At 42.2% G+C, this 14586-nt stretch overlaps 1 protein-coding gene across 1 annotated transcript in view; it reads left to right on the top strand.

The window, feature by feature from the left end:
- wls (Wnt ligand secretion mediator) overlaps positions 1 to 14586 on the top strand; it is a 48460-nt gene that overhangs the window by 9851 nt on the left and 24023 nt on the right. The window contains exons 2-5 of the mRNA XM_079243090.1: positions 1419 to 1688; positions 10028 to 10152; positions 11959 to 12120; positions 12243 to 12379. Of these exons, the coding sequence (XP_079099216.1) occupies positions 1419 to 1688; positions 10028 to 10152; positions 11959 to 12120; positions 12243 to 12379 (694 nt within the window). The remainder of the gene's footprint in view (positions 1 to 1418; positions 1689 to 10027; positions 10153 to 11958; positions 12121 to 12242; positions 12380 to 14586) is intronic.

The following is a 14586-nucleotide window of genomic DNA, read 5'->3' on the forward strand; positions in this document are numbered from 1 at the left end:
CTCTCACTAAGGGAGGGGGGCCCCTACGGCGGCTCTGTGTCCACTCTTTAGTTACCATAAGTCACATGTCTCTCTGGTTTTAATCCTCATTTATTGGGAAAAAAAGATGGGTAATATTTTTTAATTACCAAACATTGTGTCATAAACAAACCTCGTGTCCTCATTGCTCACTGACAGGTGATGTAGGCCTCCTGTAGATCTGTAGTTTTTCCCGGATGGCTTTTTCTCGTGCGTCTCCAGCATCACGTCGCTGTTGTCCTCCCGCCGTTGACCATGCCGACCGTGCCAGTTGCTCCGTCAGGCTCTCCCGCGTCGTTACCTTGTTAACCGGCAGGCCCCTGGCGATCATATCTGTAGTTGCTTCTTCCGCTGACTGATACAGTTGGGTTCCGTTATCGTAAAACACTCTCAGCTTGTAAGGGTATGGGGTCTGAAATCGAATGTTGTGCCGTTTCAAAACTCTTTTCGCTTCAACATACTCCTTACGCTTCTGTAGAATAGACGGGGGATAATCCTGGTCAAAGTATATCCTTCTTTCGTCCCAGAGCACAGTCTTTTTAGTCCATGCTTTGCGGAGAATTTCTTCCTTTGTTGTGAAACGTGCAAAGCCCACCACTATTGAGCGTGACTTCTCCTCTCCACTCTCTGATGGCCGGGGACGGGGACCCAGCGCCCTGTGCGCTCTCTCAATACCAAGGCTCATGCTTTGGGGAATGTCCAGACTGTCTCTTAATAATTTCTCCACATATTCAATCATCGTTGTTCCAGTTTCAGCCCCTTCACGGACATTATACAGTCTCAAATTCACCCTGCGAGCTCTGCTCTCTTGGTCGATTAGCTTGTTCTCCTGCTCGTTCATGACTTTTAACATTTTGGCCAGCACATGCTCCACATTTCCGACTCGGTCTTCAAAATTTTCAATGCGATTTTCAGCTTCTGCAATCCTGTGATTTACAGTGGTCAACTCTGTTTTGAAATCTTGGAAATCTTTACGAAAGTCTCGTAGTTCCTCTAATATAGTCACCACTGAGGCATCAGGGAGGTTCGAGGCCCTGCTAACAGTAGCACCATTGCTAACCTCCGAGGCATTCTCTGAGTTTTCTTCGTTTTGTCTTTCTTCATTGGCAGTCTTTTGTCGTCCATCTCTTTTTCCCATTGTTGTCCCGTTTAACCCTTGTCTGTTATTACGAGAAAAATGAAACTTTGACACTTGTACGGGACGATTTTGCAAATTCGCCAGAGAGCTATCGGTCTAAGCGGCCATGCAGGACGATGACGTCACCGGAACCCCCGTTTTTGCGTGTTTTTATTATTTTAAGGTGGTCTTTGGTTTGCCAGGACCTTTAAACAATTTGTTGCAGTATTCCAGGAACAAGTCTAACATCCCTCCTGTGACATGTTTGTGTTTGTCTCACCAGCTCCCAGTCCCACCACAGCAGTCCACTATGTGGCCACAAAGTGCGTGGACACAGTCAAGAAGCAAGAAACAAAATGGTTCATGCCTTGGGGTCCAAACCAGTGTGACAAGGTCCGGACCTTTGAAGAGGCCATGAAAAAGAGGATTGAGGCCAACAGTATTGTGTTTGCTGTCCACATTCCTCTGCCCAACAAGGAGATGAGCCCCTGGTTCCAGTTCATGCTGGTCATTTTGCAGTTTGACATCGAGTTTAAGATGAACAACCAGATAGGTGAGAACCAGAGCAGCATCATGAGTGTCATGTTTCTCCTCCAGGACACGTCTTTATTAGACTGTGTGATGATGTGACCATGTTGTAGGGAATAACCTGTTTTTCTCTCTTTGGTAATTCTTAGTTTCACAATCTGAAGGAAAATATTTGCAGGAGTTCACTGTGACCAGAGCAGTAAAATATTCACATCTATTGTCGGGTTTAATCATTGACACAAGAAGTTGAAGTGCATGCTAACAGCTTTATCTTGAGTCTTATCTGACTTTCATCTGTCAGGCTCCTTTTCTGGCCTTCCCAGGTGAGCGCTTGGGCAATTGACATCAATGAAAGCAGCAAACAATGATGGATGTCTTGCAGTTTGTTCTCTACAGAGATTTTTAGAGCCTTGATAGACGAGCTTACCAAATGTTAATTAGCAATAACATGGAGGTTTTATGTTGGTTTCATTTCATGAGATGGGATGAAAGCAACAATAAAAGAACACATAGTTTTTATCATTAAGGATTTAAAAATTTTAGACTATTTAATTTCTTTTTACTTTGAATTCAATTTCTTTTCATTAAGTTACAAAAAATGTATCTATATCTAATATGTCTAAAATCTATGTCCAAAAATTTTTTTTATCTATGCTAAAAACAAAAATAAAGGGAACACTAAAGTAACACGTTGTAGATCTGAATGAATGAAACCTTTTATGAAAAACTTTGTTCTTTCCATAGCTGAATGTGCTGACAACAAAATCACACAAAAATTATCAATGAAAATCAAACCTATCAACCCATGGAGATCTAGATTTGGAGTTATACTCAAAATGAAAGTGGAAAAACACACTACAGGCTGATCCAACTTTGATGTAATGTCCTTTAAACAAGTCAAAATGAGGCTCAGTAGTGTGCGTGGCCTCCGTGTGCCTGTATGACCTCCCTGCAACGCCTGGGCATGCTCCTGATGAGGCGGTGGATGTTCTCCTGAGGGATCTCCTCCCAGACCTGGACTAAAGCATCCGCCAACTCCTGGACAGTCTGTGGTGCAACTTGGCGTTGGTGGATGGAGCGAGACGTGATGTCCCAGATGTGCTCAGCTGGATTCAGGTCTGGGGAACGGGCGGGCCGGTCCATAACATCAATGCCTTGGTGTTGCAGGAACGGCTGACACACTCCAGCCACATGAGGTCTAGCATTGTCTTGCATTAGGAGGAACCAAGGGCCAACCGCACCAGCATATGGTCCCACAAGGGGTCTGAGGATCTCATCTCGGTACCTAATGGCAGTCAGGCTACCTCTGGCGAGCACATGGAGGGCTGTGTGGCCCTCCAAAGAAATGCCCCCCCACACCATTACTGACCCACTGCCAAACCGGTCCTGCTGGAGGATGTTGCAGGCAGCAGAATGTTCTCCACGGCATCTCCAGACTCTGTCACGTCTGTCACATGTGCTCAGTGTGAACCTGCTTCCATCTGTGAAGAGCTCAGGGCGCCAGTGGAGAATTTGCCAATCTTGGTGTTCTCTGGCCAAACGTCCTGCACGGTGTTGGGCTGGAAGCACAACCCCCACCTGTGGACGTCGGGCCCTCATACCACCCTCATGGAGTCTGTTTCTGACTGTTTGAGCAGACACATGCACATTTGTGGCCTGCTGGAGCTCATTCTGCAGGGCTCTGGCAGCGTTCCTCCTGTTCCTTGCACAAAGAAGGAGGTAGCGGTCCTGCTGCTGGGTTGTCGCCCCCCCACGGCCTCCTCCACGTCTCCTGATGTACTGGCCTGTTTCCTGGTGGCGCCTCCATGCTCTGGACACTACGCTGACAGACACAGCAAACCTTCTTGCCACAGCTGGCATTGATGTGCCATCCTGGATGAGCTGCACTACCTGAGCCACTTGTGTGGGTTGTAGACTCCGTCTCATGCTAGCACTAGAGTGAAAGCACCGCCAGCATTCAAAAGTGACCAAAACATCAGCCAGAAAGCACCGGAACTGAGAAGTGGTCTGTGGTCACCACCTGCAGAACCACTCCTTTATTGGATGGGTCTTGCCAGTTGCCTATAATTTCCACCAGCCTTGCTACAGCATGTGGAACTGATTACCAATCAGTGTTGCTTCCTAAGTGGACAGTTCCATTTCACAGAAGTGTGGTTGACTTGGAGTTACATTGTGTTGTTTGGGTGTTCCCCTTATTTTTTTGAGCAGTGTATAATATGATGGTTGAAAGTTTGTTTTTGTTTTTTCTTTAGTTTGAACATCAAAGCTGTTTCTGACATTGAAAAATGCTTATAAACCATAGGAGTCCATCTTAACTAATTTTCATTAGCAGAGGTGTGATGAGGTGTTTCATAAAGAAGAAAACACCCCCGCACCACAAAGATAGGAAAAAATAAGAGTTGTTTCTAAATAGTCAGACGGTTCTCTCACCAGCATTGTTTACTTGGGTTAAAAGGAAATGTGTTTGGAGGCTCTGAGGTGTTTACTTGCTGGCTGTTTGGTTGGTTGTCTGACAAACAAATCAGCAATTCAGCCATGCCACAAACATCTTACCAGATGCTACAGACTGATTTCTAATCTTTCTGTTTAGAATTATATTTGTTTGGAAACAGTACAGAGATTTCATGTTCCTCCTGAGAAATATTAGTTCTTGCTAAAAATGGACACATTCCTCAGCAGGCTTTATTTAAAATAAAGTTAAGACAGGAATTTTCACCACCACATTGCTGCAGATCTTATTGTTTTATTTGCATATTTTTCTGTTGATGCATAAAACGTTTTCAGTCTGTGCCAGTTAGAGGGGAGGTTTCATCTTGACTCTTCACACAGAGCCATGCTGTTTAAAGGGGAAATTAAATGCACTTTATACCCACTCTGAAACAGTTCTTTCATATATCAATTAAAAATTCCAGCCCTGTTTTGTTAACGTGGTTCATAGTTTGAGTGCAGTTGCTCTCTCTCCCCCCCCCCTGACAGCACTGCTCTGACAACACTTCGTTCCAGGTAGTTCCTTTTCCCTCTGATTCTGGGAGTTTATGTAGAGAAGCCTCTTCCACCTGTCTGGCCACAGCTCCAACTGCTTCCTGTAGGGATGAAGATGGGCGGGGCGATCAAACCCCCACAGACATGGATGGTATTGAAGACGAGCAGAGGGAGGAACGTAACAGTTTATGACATCATAAAAATGGAGATTTTAAAACGAGCAGTTTAGATTATAGACTGTATATAAAGAGATGGGCGGAGCCTCCGTGACGTCACCGTTATATTTCTGAAGAGCTGAATTGAAGCTCTGTGGGCGGTTCTTACCATCGCCATCTTGGCAGGGGCATGCGTGTCGTCTTGGCCAGAAAATACAAATATGGGCAAAGATATGGAGCTGAGAGGGGGGCTGTGAGCATCATGGTTTCTGAGCTTTCTGTAGCTAAGAGCTAACCGAGCTAACCTGGAGATAACATGAGCTAACTAGCTAACGGAGGTAAGCGGGCTAAAGATAAGTCACCGGCTAAAAACCGCGGTTGTTCTATGTTCTTCTTACTTGAAGCGGGAGATCGGGTACCTGTCAGTCAAAAGGACACGCCCCTAAATTTGCCGAATTTGAGATTAAATTACTTTTAAACGGGCGAGTTAGAAAAAAACTCACTCCCCCCACAGTTGTCATGAAGGTAAACCTGACCTATAAACCGAAAATGGATTTTTGAACCAGGCTGTAAACATGTTTATTCCTGCTGTAAACATGTTTATTTCTGCTGTGAAGTTGGTCTTTTTAACATGGGAGTCTATGGGGATTTGCTCTGTTTTGAAACCCCTAGTGGATGAAGGGGGAACTGCAGTTTTATGCATAGGCTTCACTTTTAACCGCCGGAGGCTCCGTCCATCTTTCATATACGATCTATGGTTTAGATACTTAATTTCAAAGTCCACTAAAAACTAATTAGTCCTGAGGTTGTTTTTTTTTTTTTTTTTTTTCTTTATAGGAGTGTTTTTTTGTCTGTCCATGACTTAAAACGCCACATGACACAATTCTAAACATTAGAAAAGTGATTTTTGTCCCCTTTAACATGTGGAAATTGGCTTGTTGTTTCAATGAGCCTAAATATCCAGTATGTTCCTTGACATCTGGCCGGAGATCCACAGCTGGTATGTGTGGTGTTAAGTATTAATAAATATTCACAGATGTGGATTTTATTCATGCTATTTGGACTGACATAACCCCCATACAGTCACGGATGCTGGTTATGCACATCACTGGAGCCGTTGTATCACAGGGGATGAAAGAGGAAGTGGCTGATTAAGAGGCGAGAGAAGAGTCAACATCAAAATGACTTTTATTGGGGAGATTTAAGAGAAGAGACAGGATGAAGATGGATACTGAATTGGCCCTCACTGAGAAAATATGCTGAACTTCTGTAGTTTGTCTTCAAAGCCGTTGTGTATATATAAACAGCAAGATTTTGGAATAAATTATGGTCGTGTACATTTGTGTTAATTGTATTTTGATTAAAAAGCCAAAGATTTATTCCTGTGAGTCAAACAAATCGATAACTCATCAGTTTTGTAAGGTTCTATCTTTTTGTCACCTTATTATTATTATTATTATTAGATTTTATTAGATTTTATTCAAATGGCATAACTTCATCAAACTTTAATCTCTGCATCCATTTTTAGGTTTCTGATCAGATTAATTAATATTTCTGCCACCATGAGATGTAGAGACATTCCGTATGTTTACATGGAAGTTTTAATTCCTGTTTAATTACGAATAAAAGTTAATTCCACTTTAAACTGATGAAACTGATGAAAAACGACCATGTAAACACTTAATTTCTAATGCTAATTTCTATCAGAAATTAAACCTAATTCCAATGTGACTGGTTTAGTCGCATTTTAATTCAGAACTATTTAATTCCTCTGTCATCTAAACCTTCATCCCGCTCTAAGTTAATTCCGGTCGTTCTGAGCATGCTCGTTACCTTGTCCTGTCCCGATGACGCGCGTTGTTTTACCTCCCGTGTTCGGTGGTCTGTCTTTCTTCTCCTTCTCAGTTGCTGCAGAAAGTGAAGTAGTATGCTCGTGTTGAGCTGCTACTTCATATTTATAATAAATATAGCGGTGAAACTGGTACTTATTATGTAATTTTTGCAAGTTACGACTGAAAAGACGAGAAGCTGGGAGCCAACTTTGTTTATTTCCAGTATACGTCATACGTCACGTCACCCTCTGTCCAATCCGAACCCTTCCCAACCCGCCGCTCTAAAGAGGAATTAAGTGAGGACGTGTTTCATGTACACGTTCATTCGGAATAATTATTTTCATGTAAACTCGTGGGAGAATACACTAATTTCAAATGATTTAATTCTGAATGATTAGTTTCGAATTAAAAAACATCATGTAACCGTACTCACCGCTGCTCTAAAGAGGAATTAAGTAAAAGGGAATGTTTCATGTAAACCCCCATTCAGAATTATCTCCATGTAAACTCCTAAGAGAAAAAGTTAATTCCTAATTATTTAATTCTGAATTTTTTAAATTTATTTTTAACAAAGAACACCTTTTACTGGCTAAACTGGCTTTCTTTGGCCAGACCACTGGGTGATGATCACAGGTAGATTCTTTCCTGTAACTTCATGACAAATGAACACAAAGGCATCCTTTCCTCGGCTACCCTATCTGTCTAACAATGCCCTTCTCAGATAAGAGCATCGCCCTTATTAACCACTCCACCCAGGCTTCAAACACTCCTTGGCTGGTATCCAGTAATAACACAGCTGTTGAGAAGGCTGAGTTACCGTGGCAATGGTCGCTGGATTGGAGTGGAATGTTTGCATGAAGTGAGCTGACATTTGAGGGCGTCAGGCTGGACCAATGGCAGAGTGGTGGACATTACCGAGACAGTCGGTTGCCAGCTCTCATCTGGTTCCCCTTTTCTCTCGCTCGCTCTCTTTCTCTTTTCCCCCCCCCCTTCTTACAGCACAGGCCACTGGGTTTCTTTATCTTCAGTACTGCTGGTTTCGTAACGGTACAAGAGGCACTCTGGAGGGCTAGAGGAGAGAACCCTTGGCTTTGTAATGTGATCTAAAGATGCAGCTTTGAAAGCATTGCTTTGGATCTTTTAGTTGGACTTGCTGGGTTGGGATGTTGAAGGCCAGCTCTGTTAAGGCTCAAATGAAAGTAAGAAGTAAATGGATAAATTGTTGGGGATCATTTTATGAATGTGACTGTTGGACCAGGTCTTTTAGATGACAGTCTTGTATAAATGCTATATGTAGAAGATAAACTGATTGAGAAATGTCAACATGAAATGTAAATCAGGGCTATTCAACTCGGTCCCACGAGGGCTGCAGAACTTCACTGGCTGTTAGATCCATTAATTTGGGTTAGGTATGTTGGAGTAGGGATACATTGAAAACCTCTAGGGCTGCAGCACTCGCAGGACCAAGTTGAATAGCCCTGATGTACATCATCTTCATATTAGTTTCTATGAACTGTGCTGTTTTGGGATTTTACCAAAGAAGCAAAGCTCTGGTCTGCGTGAAAGCCAAAGGTGTTTTGGTTCAATTGGAAACGGACCATTCAGTGACCAAAAAGAAAGCGATGTCTGCCAACAGCAATAACGCATGAAGAAGAACAATGCAATGTGTACAGAAAACGTATGTTCATGCTGCGCCAAACTAATCGTATGATCCATGGAAGCGGACCCCAATTAGTTTAAAGCAGCGCAAACAGAAACAATGTGAAAGTGCCTGCCAGCTTGTGTCTCAGATGCCAATAAACCCCCGTACTTCACAGTCGATAGAAACTAATGTAAAGATTGTGTACATTTTATGTGTAAGCACAAATAAGATTTGTTAGTGGTTGTTAGACCTATGTACAGTAAGAAGGGGAGTGGGTGGTGTTAAATTTAGGATGCATTATCCAATCTTTAATCACAAAACCAGAAGCAGATAAATATCAGTCTGTGCTGGACGTGGGATGGCGAGAACTTCTAAGTGAGGAAATATTCCTGCAGGAATTCACAACGAAGGCGAACCCAACGCCTGATCAGTTAAACACTTGTCCACAAAAATAGGAGAAAAAAAGGCAAAAAAGAAATATAATGTTTAATCTGTAGTTTTTACCTGCAAGATGGTGTTTTTGGAGGAGTATTAACTCTGTATTAAACAGTTGTTTAAACTATGTGACGTTGCCAAGGCTTCAGTTAACATTTAGTTAGGCTGGTTCTGAATGGCTTTGAATCCTACTTAAGACATTACTAGTCTCTTATGCAACTTTTTTATCAGTCGGCAAGATCAGCAGATATGTTGCGTAGTTTCTTAAGGCTCCATTCTCAGTCCCTATTGTTGAGCATCTACGTGCTCCCAGTAGCTCAGGCGTGTCCAGAATCAACTATGGCTGCAAGATTATGACCAAAATTATAATCATGATTATTTTGAGCAATATTGTAATCACGATTATTAATCACGATTATTCATTGTGGTTGGAAAAATATGTATTTTATCTCACCACTTGTAAACAACCTACCTGGCAACTCTATCCTCCACATGACTTGCTCTCATCAGTCTGAAGCTTGTTACATCCTCCACGAGGAGCCGGGGGGGGGGAGTTCTCGTTACCTGCAACAGGAAAAAACGGAGTGGCAGAATACTGGTTGAGAGTTGTGTGATCAAAGACGCAAGCACCAGAGCTGCCTTTTGGATGTAAATATCGTTGATGATCAGTGGCCACCAAAATGGTGATCATGATCATTCATTCATTCATTCATTTTCTAAACCGCTTAATCCAATTCAGGGTCGCGGGGAAGCTGGAGCCTATCCCAGCTGGCTTTGGGCGACAGGCAGGGTACACCCTGTACAGCTCGCTAGTCCATCGCAGGGCCACACAGAGAGACAAACAACCACTCACACTCATTCCTAGGGGCAATTTAGAGGAACCAATTAACCTAAGTGATCATGATCAAAATCCCAATAGTTGTGCGGCCCCAGAATCAACCCAAGAAGGCCACTCTCCTGCAGGCTTTCCCCTAGTGGCACACCTGAATCCGATTATGGGTTTGACATGGTTGTGTAGAACTTGTCAACAAGTTGTTGAGAAGAGCTGTTTAATTTGCATATGGTGTGTTGGAGCAGGGAAGCGTCTAAAACTTGTAGGTTACCGTCTTTGAGGTTTGGAACTGTACATCTTTGAATGAGCCAAAATCCTGAAAACAAACTAGATATCTGATCATGAATATGTTGGCGACACTTGGCTCCTTTTTTAAAAATTGTTATGTTTGATTATGTTCGCTCTGTCTTTGGCCTGTGATGCTTCACCATGTTTTATATTAATGTTGAAATGGACATTCTCCTTCATTCTCTCTCTCCCTCTCAGAGGATGGAGCCATGGCTACCGTTGACGTCAGGCTGGCCTACAGAGACGACACAGTCAGCGAGTGGACAGAGATGGCTCATTCCTTCGAACAGAGAAGGCTCAACTGCAGCTTTACCGCCGCTAAGGTAGAGAAAAGAAGCTGAGATTTACTGTAACTCATCTTTAATCAAGGGTAGATGTTCATTGACCAGGAATGAAAAGCATAAATCATGTCAAGCCTGAGCCTGCCTCAGTTTCATAGCATGAGTAACACAGTGCAGTCTTTTGGTTGGCATCCAAAGTAATTTTTCATTTTGGTGTAATCTTATTTATGTAAAAGAAAAAAGCCTTAAGAGTTCAGCCCACTTTTCTCGTGCTGTTATGAGACATGTCTGAGCTTGTTGCAACCACTCCGCTCCGTCTCAGACTTGCAGATGTTTCACTGATGATGAATGATATTCAGCCTCCGATTCTCTAAAGAGAATTTAAATGGTTGCCAAAAACGTTTGTATCAAGAAGAAAGATTAGATTGCTTTTCAGTCGTGTGCAGCGAGGCACTTACAACGCTGTAGACCCCCCTAGACAGTTTTCTCTTATTTTTTTAAGTTATTAGTTTAAAATACAAATGTAAAATGAAAAAAGACATTTTTTTAAGAGATATTTCGTCATGAGTGGAGGTGAAAATGAGCTCCTCTACATCTGAGGTTCTTCTCAACCAAAGAAAGGTAAAGTGCTCACTCCACATCATAGACGAGCCCCTACCTCATATTAAGGACTCTCAACATCTTATCCAGGTATGATAGAGAGGAAATTGGAGCTTCGCCAGCAGTGATGAAGGTGCCGCACCATATCGTCGTCATAAAGAGGGATGTCAACATTAGATATTGTCTTTGTATGCTTATTGTCAGAGAAATAATCATGATTATTCTGCATTAATCCATGTTCCACACTATAAATTAGGGCTACTCTATTAGATATTCAATGGGTCAGATTTTCAAATAAAAAATGATCAGTCAGTAAATAAAGTAAGGGAAAATAAATCAGTAAAAATAAATAAAAAAGACACATTTACATTTTGAAAAATAAGTAGTTTATTAATTTTTCTATTTTAAATTCAGTCCCACATGACAAGGGCAAATTCACAAAATTAAAATAATGAAAATTCCAGTCAGAGCCTATTTTTCTCCTAACTTTTAACATAAAAAGGTTATATCCAACTAAACTTCTCGATGCGATGCCTCCTCACATTTTATCTTTAAACCGTCACACACTCATCGCATAATAAACACATCAGTTTGGCGCTCCAATGTGACGGCAAAATAAACAAATACTTATCAGTCCCGAGGGGGGTGGGGTGGGGGTGGGGGTGGGGTGGGGGGTTTAAATCTGCGGTTTTATTGTCACTTTTGCGTTTTGGGACAGAGATGCTTGCTAGCACTACTCTGAACAAAACACGCGCTGGGGTTGATGTTGCTAGGCAACCAAGTGTTGCATTCATGGTCTGCACAATTGTAGGATTGTAGGCCACTTCATCAGTGTAGGAATGACTGAAGGTTCTTGACTAATATCTTTTATTTTTTCACAAAAGCTGGGCCACATAGAAGTTGGTTCTGGGCTGCCATTTGAAGAGGCCTGATATGAATGTATAAAATCACATGAAAAGTCTTATAGATTTTGAAGTTTTACTAATTTCCACCAATCAGAGAGCTTAAATTGATGGTAATGTCCAGGGAGGAGTTTTATTTAGGTTGGCCTTCATGGTGCTGTTTCTATTGATAAATTTAGCCTCAGAACCTGATAACTGAGGCTGTCCATGAAAAGATGTCTGGATGTTGACTGGGATTAAAAGGGTTGAACTTCTACTTTGTATATGTGTTTAAAAACCAAATGAGATTGACAAATCGTGTCTTTTTTAAGTTTTACATTTTAACCTTTCACTGTGTGTTTATTAGATCCCGGAGAATGAGGGTCGGTACTATGAATGTGACCCGCTGCCGTTCATGGAGGTGGGGAGCGTGGCCCATAAGTACTACCTTCTCAACATCCGGCTACCTGTCAATGAGCGCAAGAAGTTTAACATGGGAATTGGACAAGTGAAGGATCTTCGTCTTGTTGTAAGTTGTTTTCAGTTAAGTGTTGATGTGCAGGAATGGAAAGCTTGACCGAGATTCTATGTGTTGTTGATTGTTATAAAATAACCTGCACGGCTGACAGCGATGTTCCCCTTTCGCTCAAGAGCATCCATCAGAACGGGGGCTTCACCAAGGTTTGGTTTGCCATGAAGACCTTCCTCACACCCAGCATCCTCATCATCATGATCTGGTATTGGAGACGCATCACCCTCATGAGCCGACCTCCTGTCCTGCTGGAGAAGTAAGGGGACCACAATGCTCGAATGACTCCAATTCGCACATTGAAGCACTTTAAGTGTTTCCACCATAATTCCGGTTTGTCTTTAAATGATCCAACAACTAAAGTTTAGCTTTACAGTACTGGTGGTTCAGTGATACAGAGGAACACATTCAAGTTAGAATGACTGTTTAACCTCTTCATGACACCAGTCCGATGTGCAAGAGGTCGCATGGGATGCAACAGTTGTGCAAACTACCAAGTAGTAATCCTAGCATTACAATGTACTCAATGTAAGACCAATTTACTCATTTCTGAAATTTTTCCCCACTGATTCCTTGGACTACTTCGCTCATTCCTCAGACTATATTACTCATTCCTAGGACTACTTTGCTCATTCCTAGGACTACTTCGCTCATTCCTCAGACTATATTACTCATTCCTAGGACTACTTCGCTCATTCCTAGGACTACTTCGCTCATTCCTCAGACTATATTACTCATTCCTAGGACTACTTCGCTCATTCCTCAGACTATATTGCTCATTCCTAGGACTACTTCGCTCATTCCTCAGACTATATTGCTCATTCCTAGGACTACTTCGCTCATTCCTCAGACTATATTACTCATTCCTAGGACTACTTCGCTCATTCCTAGGACTACTTCGCTCATTCCTCAGACTATATTACTCATTCCTAGGACTACTTCGCTCATTCCTCAGACTATATTACTCATTCCTAGGACTACTTCGCTCATTCCTCAGACTATATTGCTCATTCCTAGGACTACTTCGCTCATTCCTCAGACTATATTACTCATTCCTAGGACTACTTCGCTCATTCCTAGGACTACTCCGCTCATTCCTAGGACTACTTCGCTCATTCCTAGGAGTACTTCACTCATTCCAAGGACTACTTCAATCATTGCTACGACTACTTCGCTCATTCCTAGGGCTACTTTGCTCATTCATAGGCAACTTTACTCATTTGTAAGACTTCTTTACTCTTCTCAATGAAAGTAATTTGGTTTTCATTGAGGACCTGTTATTCCTCTACGTTTTCCACTTTGTCCCAGTTGTATTTGCATATCTCAACTTTTATTTTAGACCAGGATTATAAATACAGTCCTTGTTTTTTGAAGATATAATTCATTATGTTGGTACGTTATTCTGATAGGAGTCCGAAAAAAAAAGCCTTGTGAAGAAGAGTTTTACGTACAGGACTAAGAGTAATAGTTTGATAAGCTGCAGTGACTGCTCAGTACATGGGAGCTTGCACACATTAAGTATGGATGAAATGTACAAGTAGGTCATGCTTATTGTGTGCAGTGCAGGTCAGAGGATGTTGTTTTAACAAGCATTTTTGGAGGAATGTCATGCAGGACATTCAACAACTAAAACTGATGTTGGCAAACAAATCTGGGGAAAAAAATGTGACGGTTTTAAAATTTTAAATAACATGAATGAGACCATCACTTTCCAGACATCCTGCATAGTTTTTTTTTATCCAGGAAAGTAAAAGAAATCTTGTCAGATGTGGGTATAATTGCTTATATAAACGTAAGAGCTTGTGCCCGGAACAAGTAGTATAAATGCCACCATGTGAAAAGCCGAGGCTTTGCTCAGAGCCCCGTGTTTGTGTAACCTCCTGCCGTGCTGGGAAGATGGATCAGTAAGAGGCAGCGATCTGCGCCACAGGAAGCGCCTGGCCAAGCGTGAAATGCGCTACAAAATCTGCAAGCTAGCACTCAACACACACACACACACATCTTACACACACACACATTTGGAAGAGAAACACACCAAACGCACTGCACATACACTCACACACCCTCGCAGCATTGACGTCTCTTTCCTTCTGTCTGTCCTTTCCGGCTCAAAGATCTTATTCCCAGATGACCTGCAGGCTCTCAGAAAGTGCGTCCAGTACCCTATTTGTGGGCAGAGGATGATTTTTTCATGCTGTAAAAGCTTAACCCAAGTCTCCTGTCATGCTCGTCCACAGAGGTGTCAGAATGGGAAACCTCAGACTTCTTCAAACTTAGATGTGACGGGGGAATCTCTGGTGGCAAAATGTCTCGGGATAATATCTCTGAATTACAGAAAAACACACCTTTGTGTGACGTGAAAGGAATAACGTAGTGTTTGTGTGTTTTTGTTTTTCTTCCTTTAAAATCACAAACAGATGGGAACTGCTCAGGAATGATAATAGGACTGATGTCATAGCAGAAGAA

This window comes from Telmatherina bonti (assembly GCF_933228915.1).
Source record: "Telmatherina bonti genome assembly, chromosome: 7".
Taxonomy (NCBI): domain Eukaryota; kingdom Metazoa; phylum Chordata; class Actinopteri; order Atheriniformes; family Telmatherinidae; genus Telmatherina; species Telmatherina bonti.